The sequence below is a fragment of the Camarhynchus parvulus genome, chromosome 18 (assembly GCF_901933205.1).
Source record: "Camarhynchus parvulus chromosome 18, STF_HiC, whole genome shotgun sequence".
NCBI lineage: Eukaryota > Metazoa > Chordata > Aves > Passeriformes > Thraupidae > Camarhynchus > Camarhynchus parvulus.
The window spans coordinates 2,536,553-2,550,257 of record NC_044588.1 but is presented as its reverse complement, the minus strand read 5'-3'; the positions used below and the strand labels follow the sequence as shown (position 1 = coordinate 2,550,257).

The 13,705-nt window shown below is 42.0% G+C and overlaps 1 protein-coding gene across 1 annotated transcript; it reads right to left on the bottom strand.

Moving 5' to 3' along the window:
- Positions 1-3,829: 3,829 nt before the first annotated feature.
- Positions 3,830-12,569, bottom strand: PSMD12 (proteasome 26S subunit, non-ATPase 12). Its single transcript, XM_030962254.1, has 11 exons — positions 12,400-12,569; positions 10,372-10,431; positions 10,041-10,169; positions 8,871-8,978; positions 7,827-7,931; positions 7,237-7,386; positions 6,925-7,059; positions 6,268-6,380; positions 5,765-5,939; positions 5,148-5,225; positions 3,830-4,272 (listed from the first exon to the last, which is right to left on the bottom strand). Exons 1-11 carry the CDS (start codon positions 12,505-12,507, stop codon positions 4,063-4,065), a joined length of 1,371 nt encoding a protein of 456 aa, XP_030818114.1. The 5' UTR covers positions 12,508-12,569; the 3' UTR covers positions 3,830-4,062.
- Between the last annotated feature and the right edge of the window lie 1,136 nt (positions 12,570-13,705).

Sequence of the window (13,705 nt, the reverse complement as noted above, 5' to 3'; positions counted from 1 at the left end):
AAAAGCAACAGTAGATGTTGGAAATGTAAGAAATACCAAAGGCATAATGGGGAAGCACGAGAGAGTAACAAAGACAAGGAATTCCCACTCAGCATCATGAGACTTGACAGGATTCAGATCCTCAAAAGCCTAACAGTGATATTGCTAGGGACTCATTATAATGATAAAATTTTCAAAAACCCTCCAATGAATGCAGCAATATCATACTCAATTCCACTTGTACATTTTTTAGGATTTTGAAACCTTTCAAATCTGAAAATAGCAATTTCTTACTGGATGTTTAGAAAGCCCACCCTGCCAGGACCATGTGTGCAAGGAATCCCTGACAGAAGCCCTAACACATTGTATCTCCCTACTCTTCAGTCAGGATTCTGTAAATGATGCTGGCTCACAGGGCTTCCCCCTGTTCTGTGAAGCTAGGAGCCATGCCCTGGTCCTTGGAGAATCCAGGCTCCTCGCCAAAAAGCAGGGGTTTGAAAACCTGGGGCCACTCAGGGCTGCTAGGCTGCCTGCCATGAAGCAGAGATCTGAGCAGAGCTCTGAAAGGTGTGGCACAGATTCTGGCACAGTTGGGAACTCTCAAACCCTCACTTGCTCCAGGCCTAATGGAGACTCGGTAGCCAAAAAGCCCTGGAGTTCTGACTCACCCATGAGCTGCACACTTGGAATCACAACTGCAGCTTGGTTTCTGCATTTTCATAATAAAACTATTCTCATGATTTGAAACTTATACTGCTACTTTTTGCTTTCTCTTCTGTTTTCACGGGAAATTCAGAAAATCAATTTCCATTCTATGCTCAAGTTCACTCCCATTTCTGGGAACTGGTATTTCATGAATACAGAAATCTCCATTTTCAATCAGCTCCACTCATGGATGTCTAACCAGAATGCAGGAAAAAACATTACAATTAACATATAAGAGTAATAAGGACATAATAGAATACATTCAGCAGGGAATTGCCTCCCTGACCCTGCAGCCCAACATCCCAGCAGGCTTCTCAAACAGCTCGTTCACCCCTGAGCAACAAAACAACAGGAGGCCTTTCTCAATGGAAGTGCCAGACAGATTGCAGCAACAGGAGCAATGTTTTTATTGTCTTAGCACACTGGACCTTTACAAATTTTTGAACTCCCTCAGAAGCAGCAATCATGGGAAAGTAACAGAAGTTAAGTGGTTTAGCCTCTGCCACAAACAAGGCAGTGGTAGACCTGGGATTAGATAGCAACAGTAGTTCTTAGTCTTGGTAAACAATAAAGCAAATTCTTTCTAAGCAGCCATTAATGTCTGGTTATTAGGCTGAAGAGTAGCAAGTTTTGATTTTCCAGCATGAAAATTCCCCTGGAATTTCTCCAGAGTCCTCTAATGAACAGATGATCTCAGCTTTAATCTTACTTCGTAATTATCCATGGGTAAATTTCAACATGGACTCCTTAAGCACATGTAATTTCTAGAGCAAGTAATATTCAAACTAATTCATTTCTCCTTTGATCCACAAAATGAGAGCATTGAGAAGCAACCAGAAACAAGTGGATGTTGAGGGTACACTGAGGAGACAGAAACTATAAAGGTCAGAGTAATGCGATGGTTTGATCCCACACTGTCAAGATCAAAGATCTTCAGTCTCTGTTCATTTTTAAAGAAGCTGGCATGTGTTTATGCTGACCTTTGAATTGCTCATGGAGGACTTAGATCTGACATATATCTGCATTCTTGAGATGAACTGGCACCAAAATTTAGAGCTTTTTTCCTAGCAACCTGAATGTGACAACCTTTTCGAGATAGACTCAAGAGACACTTCCATTTTCATCAATAGTAGTCTGCAAGGAAAAAAAAAAAGAAAAAAACTCACCAAACCCAATCTTCGGGCTTAATAGATTATTTTCCACTCACTTGGAGTTATCCTATAGCTTAATAATTCTAGAGTTTTGTTTCAAAACTTCTATACTTCTATTTTAACTTTGTGATGTTTGGGGAGGGAAACCCTGAGGGATTCTTGCTTCTGGCAACAAGAACTCAGAACAGAGCAGAAGTCTCACCCCGAGGACAGGGAGGGAGTCTGCCTTGGGCACTCTGCTCCAAACCAAGACTAAGGTGTTCCAACTGCAAACAAAAATCTCTTTCAGATACAAAGGCTTGATCATTGTGGATCTTTGGCACAAATACAGACCATGGAAGTGAACCTTCATAATCTTTCTGAACAGACTTTTAAGGAGACACCTGAGCTGCTGAAAGATAAGAGTTTTTCCATGTCCTTTCTAATGCTGACAGCAAAAGGTGATTGTGAGGAGAGAGAAACCAATTCCCCTCTCCAACAAACTCGTGCTCTAAATGCAGCCAAAGGCAGCAGAGAGGGATAGAGCCTGGACAGAGAGAGAGGAGAATCTGCAAGAAATCCAGAAAGAAGAGCCAGGGAACCACTGAAACATTCCACTCTAGGATAAAAAGGGAAATAGGGCTGGCTGGGAAAATGGGTCCAACATATCTGGTAGAAGCATCAGAGGTTTAAATGCTTGGGGTTGAAGATTCCAGACCAGACTGGAAGGAAAATGTTTATGGTAAGAACAGGGAGAGGCAAGTTTCCACTTCCCCTGATGACCCATTGTTTCCCTCTCTGATAGCTCTTCCCTCAGTTTCCAGATGATACATTGTTTTCTAAGCTACTTTGTCCATTGTTCTGACAGCAGCCACTTTTGCTCATGCTACTGAAACCTCCCAATGGCCAGAACATCCCATGCTCACAAATAGTCATGACAAAATTTTAAACAACTTGTACAGCTGGGATTATAATACAACTTAGGAAGTTAGATGGTAAACATTCTGTGCATTCTGAATCCTGCTCCTCTTCCTTCCCTTACTGATAGTTCAGCTGCCTTTTTGTTGTTCAAATGCAGTGAGCTGGATTGGTAAGGCTTTGAAAGTCAAGAGCCTTCCAAATTACACTCCCAAACTTCCCATCAGCTATGTCCAAAGTCAGCATTTCAAATGCAAATCACTGTTTACAAGCTTCCATCTTTTCCTGTCCCTTCACACTTCCCTCACTCAAAATCCCTGTCTGGAGCCTCCCAATTTCTGTGTATTCACATGAAAAGAGCATTAGTCTGAATGAAGCTCACTGTGCTTGTAAGGAGATGGGATTTATGTATGTCTCAATACATCATTTACAATAGTAGTCTCTACTTAATTAATTATGAACTGAATGGTTATGGCTAGCATTAAAAATCATTCTAAACCAGAGCAAATTCAATAGAAGTTCCATTGATTCTTACTACACTATTTGTTCTATTTTACTTCCTTAAAAAAAAAAAAACAGGGGTAAAAGTCCACAGCTTCCCTCCATTACAAGGAGGTTAAAGTAAATAATAGAACATTACCTGCTCAGAATATAACACATTCATAATGAGAAGCAGCAGTTTCCAAGGACCAGCTTAGCTAACTGATTAATTGCTACTGTAGCCCTTACAAACTGTACCAGCAAAACAGGCAAAATTAGTGACTTGCAGCAAGCAGACAAAGGTTTAGGTACTTACTCATGTATTGATCGCTCTGGCAGTTCACAATTAATTAATACATTCTAACTGTAGTACTAAATCATAAGAAATAGCATTATTCTTAAGCATAAACATCATTTTGTTCAAAGAGTATCTTGACATAACTTTACACTATTATCATTTTAAGTTACCTCTTTATCAAACCCTAGGATTTTATTATTTACAGTATATCCTCTCAATCACAGCCTCAAAAATAGTCCTGTAATGAAATAACCACAGAATTATATGTTAGACAGATAAGGGTTCACATTGAAAAAAAGAAATCACAAGACTATTATTATACAGGCAATACAGTTTTATTCTGTTCTTTCACCAATTGTAGCAAAAACATTTAACAACTGAATGAATAATCAAGGGAACTTAATTGTCAACAGGAATTTCAGAATTATGTTCTAAATTTTAGACCAGGAAGGCTTGACAGGGAGAAAACAAACCATATACACACTTGTAATAATAGTCTCTATTATGAAGATTTAATGCCTTCTTTAAAAGCACTGAGATTATTGAGGCACCTTACTGCAGGTTATGGATCATCTCTTCTTTGGCAATGAGATGTGTGGTTTTGTTAACTAGGGCCATGAGGGAGTTGAGCTTGTGAGACCAGTCATTGAGTATATTGTTTGGGTCCTTAGGCCTCTGGAAATTGATAATTCCTGCCAGCCTGTCTACTTTAGCAAAGATGGTTTTATTAACTACTAGGTTAGACAAGAACTCCTCCGATTCCTGCAAAGACAAACAGCACTAAGTCAAGAAAATAGCATTTTTACTACAAACCACCAGAATTCCTCCCAAACAGCATGAAAGCACCAGGAACAAGATTTTCTTTACGCACGAGTACAGCTGTAACAATATTGTACTTTAAAAAATGCAGGATAGTTTAATATTACACATGCTGGCAATGCAAGCTACTAGCAAAAGCTATTTAAAAAAAAAAGCTTTTTGTTTTCTATTGAACTATATCTGATTATCTTTCATAAAATTAAAGTTTAATATACGATCCTAACAGACTTTTACACTTTGGAGTGCTTGGTTACACAGATACCAGAACAAGTCATGTGGCAAGCAAGGCTTGGGAAAATCCCAGTGAATTACTGACCACTGTCAAAAAGGGCTTTTTCTGAGTTTGTGGGAAAAGCAGATTCCATGAAAAGGGTAAAGATTTTCATTTGCACTCAAAATACCAGGATGTGTCGTTCTACTTGGAAAGCTCTTGAAAACACAAAGGGGGATGGCAGGAAGACCCCTCCACCCTTGTTCCCAAAGTGCCACCACCCAGGAACAGGGACATTTACAGGTGAAGGACCCTCTCTTCAGCTGGTTGTCACCACTCATTGACAAGAACCTTTTAACACTGAAACACCAGACAACGAGCTCCAGCATTCACACGAAGCTTTGAACATAAATGAACTTGTAAGAGCAGCTTTTGCCTTATGGGCATGTGCATCATAAAACTGAATTTAAGGTTTAATGAATAGTTTTCTAACTCCCATAAAGGCAGAAAATTAAATCAAACAAGAACATTACTCTGCTGACTAATCACATCTCTGCCACAAACACACCCCCCCTTATGAAAGAAGGATAAGCAAAGCAAGACTTACATCAACGGACAGATCCAGGAGTTGTGCCATTCTCTTCATTGTAATTCTGGTATAATACTTAGCCATTATTCTAATATTCTGGAATAAAAGTGTTCAGAGTAGAGGGTTATGTGCAAAAAATAATTGAAGCAGGCTGCAAAAATATAAAAGTCCATGTTAAAAGGAGATTAGGAACTGTGGTGCTCTAATGGCAGTCCAGCATGGGGGACGTGAGGGGTTGTGAAAAAACAGCTCTTTTGCTGGTGAAAGGTATAAAAGTCTCTACATGATAAATTATTAAGAAAAGAAATCAACCAATTATGAATTTAATACAAAGCAAGACTTTCAGATTTATGCTTTATTGAAACATGAATGCTAAGTCTCATTTGAGTGCAATATGATCTTTTTGGCAGCAACTATGCCAATTATAAACATACAATAAACCTATGCAAGCAAATAAAATCTTGAAATGCAACAGAAAAGAAAACAGACCTCACCTGCAGCTTTATTAGGACTTTTTGTCTTTATTAGGTACTTTTTTGTCTTTTTTGTCTTTGTGATTAAAATATGGCAAGCAGAAAGCATTTTTAGCTGAGGCACTGAGTAAAAAGCTGATGTTCACAGACAGTGATACTTACATGTTCCACAACTCTGTTCTTTAAATCTTTCCATCTCTTTTCACCTTCCTCTGTACAGCCAAAAACATCTGTTGCAGGACTGTCAAGGGATCCTTCTCTCAACTCCTTCCCATATTCTTCAACTAGGGCACTCCACCTCATCAGCTCCATGGTGGTAAATAGTTTTAGGAGGTCTCTAAATGGTTTAGTACAGTTGGATTACAATCCTGTATTAATAAGGCCTGGTTCATACTTAAAATAGATCAAAGGCATAATTTTAAATGTTTTATTCTTATTACCATAAATAATGGGGGCAGCTAAAGTCAGACTGTTTTTCTAAGAAAGCTCTTTCTCTTACAAGAAACATTTATTTTCACATAGAACAATCATGACATTTTTGCAGTATTCCTGATGCAGCATTAAATTCAGTCTCGCTTACAGCACTCAGCATAAAGAAATTTACTTGCACTGTTAGGGAGAGACACTTTCTAATCTAAAAATTGGTTATTAGAAAGGATACTTACTTATATTTGGGGATTTCTTCTAGCTTTTTGTCACTACTAATTCTGTGCACCAAATCAGACTGTTCATTGTCATAAGGTGAAAGAATAACATAAAGAACAACGCTCTTCAGTGCCTGTTTAAGAGGAAAGAGTGTGGGTTTTTCTCCCATAATTAAACAGAGGAATTGCCAAAACTGATACAGAGTTTAGAGTTTAATATGTAGAAGATTTAAGCTCAGTGTATTAAGAAATTATGGTGAAACTGATGTTATCTTTCAGAAATGAACTGTGGTACATTTAAATTGACACAGGTTAACCAGAATTCTAGTATTTCATATAAATACATGAAGAAAAAAAACTTTTCAAATATGAAAGACATCTGTACTGCACACACAACAGCACCAATGAGACCACACTTGCACAGCTGTTCATAATCTCTACACTTGTATGAAACAGTTCAGACATTGTCAATTTCAAAGGTAATAAAATGAAGATGTTGATTACAAACACTCTTTTGAAATCAACTCCATCATCTGTTTTCAACTAACCAATTTGCTAATACAACCATTTAAATAAAAACAGACTGATGAGCTATTTCATCCTCTGTACACTGATGTGGTAAGAAATGGGTATTTGTCACATGGAAATACAGTGATTTTGTAGGGAATGTTTTTTTACCTGTTGCCACTTTTCACTTTCAGCCTGGATACAGGGAGTGTCATAAATGGCTCTGTAGTGCTTACAGATGGAGAGGTAGGAGCCTTCATGTTGATCCAGCTGGATCATTAAGTTGTAGTATTTCAACTTTAGTTTCTGAAACAGTATCAAAAAGTCAAATTAACACAGCTCCATAACATGTAAATGGAATTCAGCTGAACCCCAGAAAACTGAGGGATTTAAATAAATACACTTGGACCTGAAGAGAGGCAAGTCAGATTAAAATTTGGGTGGGGAGAGGGAGAAAGAGTGAGAAATCCTCCAATTACTTACTTCTGTGTTTTCTTCTTGAAAAAATTTTGTATTAATTTTTTTGCTGATAATTTGAGTCCGAATATAGTCCTTTACAGCTAAACAGAGTCTCATCTGCTCCAAGATAAATTCTACACGTTCTTTCTTTTCCATTGAACCGTAGGTTTCCACCTGAAATGAAATTATAACAACTTAATATTGTCAAAGCCAAATCAAGTGAAGGCTTAACTGTGCCAGAAGAGTGGGAGGCTGTCTGGAGGGGGAACACACCAAAACAAAACAACAGAAGAAAAGCTATTACAGAGCAAGTGAAAATAGAATAAAGGTTATTCCATTTTAATTATCGCCCCCACTTACACCAAGGAATCCACCAACACTAAACTCAATGCACTAAGTGGAGAATGGAAATCTACTTTCCAAGTGAAAGATATTTCTATGTAACGCAGCCATGAGATTAATAAAAGCAGTTAAAGCTGAACTGCACTTTCACTAATAACAGTTCATGTCATTCCAGGCATTTCTGCAAGCATACCTGATTCAGTTTCTAACAATCTGAGAATAGTCAGAATTAATTGCTATTGCTGATGCAATTCTGAGCTCTGAGGTGTTACCTGCAACTCCTGCAGAATGGAGGCAGCCTCTTTCACCTCCCCGTTCTGCTCCTTTATTGTTGCAAGTGTCTTTGTCAGGCGAGCGCGTTCGATTTCCACGTAGATCTGAGGGCAGAAGGAAGAGTTTAAACATTGGAATTCTCTAAAGAGGAGTGCAAACTCTGAGACTGCAACCCCACTGGGAAATACACTTGATGCTGTCATTATAGAACCATTTTATTTGTTGTGTATCCATGCACTATACTGGCACTGTGCACAATATACACTGATGAAATACAATGGATAACTGACACACATACTTTTCTGGCCCAAATTAATCCAAAAATTAATGTCTGCACTGACCTATGACTCTTTCAGCAAACACAAGGGATATGCACTGTGAATATAGTATTGCATATTTTGTCTGCTAGAATATATGGAAAGATCAGGGAAGTTAGACTTTAATGATTAATGTGTAGTAAGCACTACCCTTTGAATTATTTCACTTACTCCTAATCAGCCATTAATCAACAAGACTTGATCATTAACCATTTAGACTAACAGACAGAAGTAATAAAATTGACACAAATTTGCCTAATTCAGAATTCTTTCTTTTCTTAAAGCAAAAGGAACACAATATAAGTAACTCACTTGGTATCACCTTCTGGTTATCATAACTATATGTAACACCTTGCTAAGTGCAGGAGAAATTAAATTAAACCTGCTCATTTCCCTGACAAATTCAAATACATAACATCTTAAAATGTGAAAAGGAAATGGCATTTTAGAATTTTGAAATGTATTTCCTACTATATTAATCAGTAACACAACCAGATACCTACATCATAGGAACATGACCAGTGTTTCAGCACATGATTTAAATATGGAAAATATCTGCAGTCTTTTGGAAGGAAATAAACTACTTGGCTTCTCAGAGTATTTTAAAAATTAGTTTTAATCTTACTTGCACAAGATTAAAAAATAATACTAAGAAGCTACATTTTTAAAGAAGGCAAACATTTTTATTCTACATTTTAGACACTGAGTCTTAAAACAAAACCTTACTTTTCCTTCCGTGACCATCCTCAACGTGTCGATCAAGCGCAGTTTCACTGGTAAATCTGTGATTTCTTCAACGTAAGTGCAGCACTGCTGGACCATTTTAGCAACTGCCTGGTATGAAAACAGAGGGGAAAAACATTCTGTGGTTTCAGATTTGTCTAATGAAGTCAAGCTGTAACACTCAGAGTAAGTAATAAATAGTTTTACATCCCACTGAAAAGACTCATTTCAGCAAACAGCACACAGGACACATCTCCTCTCTTGGATTCATGATGTGTACAGTGATGCTATAGACTGATGCTACAAGGCAAAAGCGATGCTGTTCTGTCATTTTTTCATCTCAGTTTTTCCAATAGTGAAAATAATCTATGCCATGCACTTCTGTCCTGAAAAGCAACTCCTGTTCTGCCAAATCCACAGGAGTCAAATGGACTGGTAGAACTTCTCTGCTTGCCCTAAGATCTGCATGGCTGAAGAGACCTGTATCTTCTCTTAACTGTGTGCACTACCCTCTCTCCTTGGAACAGCTGTAGATTCCTCAGGAAGGAAGGAAGGAAGAGGGAGGATTTCCTCCTTCAGTAGCAAGCACAGGTATGGGAACGTGCACTTCCAGTAACAATGCTGGCAAAGCTGGTAAAATTATTATTAAAATACCTACTTCTAAAAAAACCCAGAATTAAACTTCTAGAAATGACTTCCTCAAGAAGTTCCTCAAAATTCAGCTGGAATGATCCATGCCTTCAGCTACAGTCTGTGCAAACTAAACTGTACTACTTTTACACATACTAATGAAGATCCTGCGCACTAAATAACAGGTGACCTTTTCCTTCCTAAAGCAATGATGCCATTAAAATTATCTGTTGTACAAACTGAACACAGAGAGTGCAAAAACTTCACACTGCCTTAAATGCAAGTGCTTTATGCCAAAGTATGCCAGTTTCAAAAGCAAGCATGCAAAGCACACATTTCATATAAGCACAATAAAATGCAGTAACTCTGTTTAATATACATCTGAATAAGGAATATGGAATATCTGAATAATGAATAAGGAATATGTCTGCAATACCAATGAGGAGAGTGCAAAAATGAACCACCTACACACATGGGGAAACCACAGACATAATACAACTCCAAAATACAGTTTCATTTTTTGTTTCAAACAATTAAATTCACCTGTTTTAACTGACTTCTTCTCTTTGATAGAAGAATAATATTTTCATTAAGAGCATCCCAGTCTTTAGCTTCGTAACACATTTTCACTATGGCAACTAAGATTCGGGATGTGGACACCATGTCAGAAGCCTGTAACAAACCAAGAGTGTGTTAGAGACAGGATCAACAACCTGCAGCCTTCCAGCACAAAAAATCTTTCTGGCTGGTCTCACTAATTTGCTTTTTAAAGAAAAGAAAGGCTGATACTCCAAGGATACTCCAAGTCCCTTGACTTTAACCCAGTGGAACGTGAGGTGTGTAGCACATCCCAGCATCACCACGCACTACTCACCGTCCGTGTTTGTTTTTCCAGGGAGAGAAGGTTTTCAATGACTTCTTGCAATCTTCCTTCCTAATAAGACAGGCAAACAATTATCTCAGTGAGTTCAAAACACAATTCTGTTTAAACTGAGAGTAAATAAATAAAAATACAGACCAGCCTGTACACTATTTTTTTTCCCTTAAAAAATGCATGCACAGCACTTACTTTAAATACATGGTTCTACACAGAGATAAAACTGGAGAGGTACCAGTTTCATTTTCACACAACACATGCTCTAAGTTGTCTACCTTGGGAGAGAAACCTGGCAAGTTTCAGACAGGTTTGGTGAGCTCACGTTCACTGAGCTCCATGGAAAACTCATTTCTTCTCTGGCCAAAACAGAGTTTTCAGTGAGATCAGATATGCAATTAAATACCTTGGCCAAAAAAAAAACCTTCTCCTATTACTTTCACCCATATTCATATCTTAATTACAGTGTATTACACAAAGCATTAATTACAAGCTTTACAGGCTACACATGGAATTCTAATAGTTCTGGTTTTGGAGAAGTTTTGAGAACTGTATTTGCCTTTGTTTGGAGGAGTGTAAGATACCACAATGTACTTTTAGTCCTAAGTCACAAATATCTAGTTTAAAAAAAGTTAATATGGGTGAGTTTTTAACAGCCCACGGCAATGGTGGAGCTCCAAAAAAAACTTAGAAACAAGAAACAAAAAATGGTTAGAAAATTAGTAACAAACCAAAGAAAATGAAAGTTGTTTAGAAAAATATCCCAGCTGAAATATTTTAGACTACATACAATGGTTTGTCAAGGATGTGCTCTTACTGCCACAGAGTTTATACATTTTGCACAATGAAACATGGCCATGGTGTCCGTTCCTTTGCAGAGCTGTGCCTGTGGGATAAAATCCCTGTGCCCGCTCTCCATATAATAATCTTAAATAATCTAAGATGTAATTTATTTATCTTAAGGCTACTGCCTTCAGAATTGTACAACATGTGTGTCCTTCACAATGAGATACGTGGATCAAGTAGAGCATTTGCAGCATGTAAAATGTCAGATGCCATCCTACTGTGCCAAAAATGACAGCAACAACAGAGAACCTGTGGCTGCCCCACCCCGGGAAGTGTTCAAGGCCCACCTGGACTAGTGGAAGCTGCCCCTGCCCACAGCAGCGGGTGGAATGAGATGAGATTTAGGCCTCTTCCAACCCAAACCATTCTGGGATTCTATGGTTCTGTCTTTTCTGCGATCTGAGCTGTACAAGAATCTCCAGGCCCCAGAACTTTTCTATAAAACACCGATGCTGCATCACTATGAACCCCGTGGAACACACCCTGCGGTCACCCAGGGCGTGCGCACAGCGTTGTTTACTGAGCCCAAGGAGGCAGAGCCAGCCCCAGAGCCCGTCCTGGCTCTGCGCCTCCATTCCAGCTCCCCGGAGCTCGCATGTAACCGAGTTTAGGGATGCCCAGCGCTGCCTGTCCAATCTGACCCGGGACCTGTTACACGAAGGCAGCTCTGGCACATAGAGCCCCGGGGTGAACAAGCAATTCCGGGGAAGAGCCATGGCCCTTGCGGTGGACCGAGGCCCTCTGGTCTCACCCGCGAGGCTGCGCCCCGAAACCTCGTCCCGTCTCAAAATCACAGATTAGGCTGAGTTGGACGGAACCCAAAGAATCATTGAGTCCATCTCCTGGCCTTGGTTCTGCACAGGACATCCCTAAGAATCCATGTATCTGAGAGTGCTGTCCAAACATCCCATGAGCTCTGGCAGCGTTGGGGCCGTGATCACTGCCTTGGAGAGCAGTTTCAGTGCTCGGCCACCAACCTCCCTCCTGCTCACCCTTCCACACAGCCCTGAAACGGCGGAGCCGTTCACTCCTTCCCCTCCTCAGCACGGCACGGAGAGGCCGTGACCGGACCCGCACCGGGGAGCAAGATGCGGCCATGGCTCGCTCCGCGCCGCCTCCACGCGCGGCCTAGCGCGCCATGACTCAGCCCGTCCGCCCCGCCAGGCTTCTCTCCCGCCTCACCTGCGCCAGCCGCTCGCACTCGGGCAGCCTCTGGTCCACGGTCGCGCTGTAATCCACCTCCATTTTGACGATGCGGCCATCGGCCCGCTCCGCGCCGCCGTCCGCCATGTCCGCCCGTTCCGCCGCCTCAGCGCTCACCGGAACCGGCCGGGCCCGCGCGCAAGCGCGCCGGGGGCAGGCCCGCCGAAGGGCCCCGCAGGCACTGCCGTGGACAGCCCCGGCCGCCCCAGGATCCGCAAGGGGGAGGTGCCATCTGTGCGGGGACCCCACGGCCCCTCTGAGGGGAGCGGGACCGCGATCAACCCTTTTGAGGGGATCTGCCCCTCAACCCACCCTTCTGAGGGGATCTGCCCTTCAACCCTCTCCTCTGAGGGCATCTGCTCCTCAGCCCGCTACTCTGAGGGCATCTCCCCCTCAAACAGCCCTTCTGAAGGGATCTGCCCTTCAGCCCTCTCCTCTGAGAGGATCTACCCTTCAACCCGCCCCTCTGAGGGCATCTGCCCTTCAGTCCTTTCCTCTGAGGGGATCTGCCCCTCAACCCGCTCCTCTGAGGGGATCTGCCCTTCAACCCTCTCCTCTGTGGGGATGTGCCCTTCAGCCCGCCCCTCTGAGGGCATCTGCCCCTCAAACCGCTCCTCTGAAGGCATCTGCCCTTCAACCGTCTCCTCTGAGGGGATCTGCCCTTCAGCCCGCCCCTCTGAGGGCATCTGCCCTTCAACCGTCTCCTCTGAGGGGTTCTGCCGCTCAACCTGCTACTCTGAGGGCATCTGCCCTTCAACCCCCTCCTCAGATGTACCACTGAACCCGCTTCTCTGCGGGGACCCGTCCCGCCCACGGCCCTTCTGAGGGGACCGGGACCGCGATCAAACCTGAGGGGATCTGCTCAGAAGGTGGATCCCGCACCTGCTCCTCTGAGGGGTTCCTCCCTCAATCCACCCCTCTCAAGGGGCCTGGACCGTGAGGTTCCCTTATGAATAGATCTGCCCCTCAATCCGCACCTCTGAGCCCCAGTGTGGCGGGGGACTCCCTGGCACCCAGGAAGGGCAGCTGTGAGTTGGTGCCACATGTGGCAGTGACATCTCCTGGAGTGCAGTCACGGCCCCGCAGTGTGCCCCTCAGCACGGTCACGAGGGGACACAGCTCCCACAGGCACGGTGTTGCTCGGAGCTGGGGGGGTGAGGCAGGAGGATGGTGGGTTTGTGTTCTCCCACATTTGGGGACAGCCAGGCCATGTGGGCACATCTCAGGTGTGGCCACAGTGGAGCACTCTGGGTTCTGTAGCTGCTGATTTCACCTTGGGGATTTC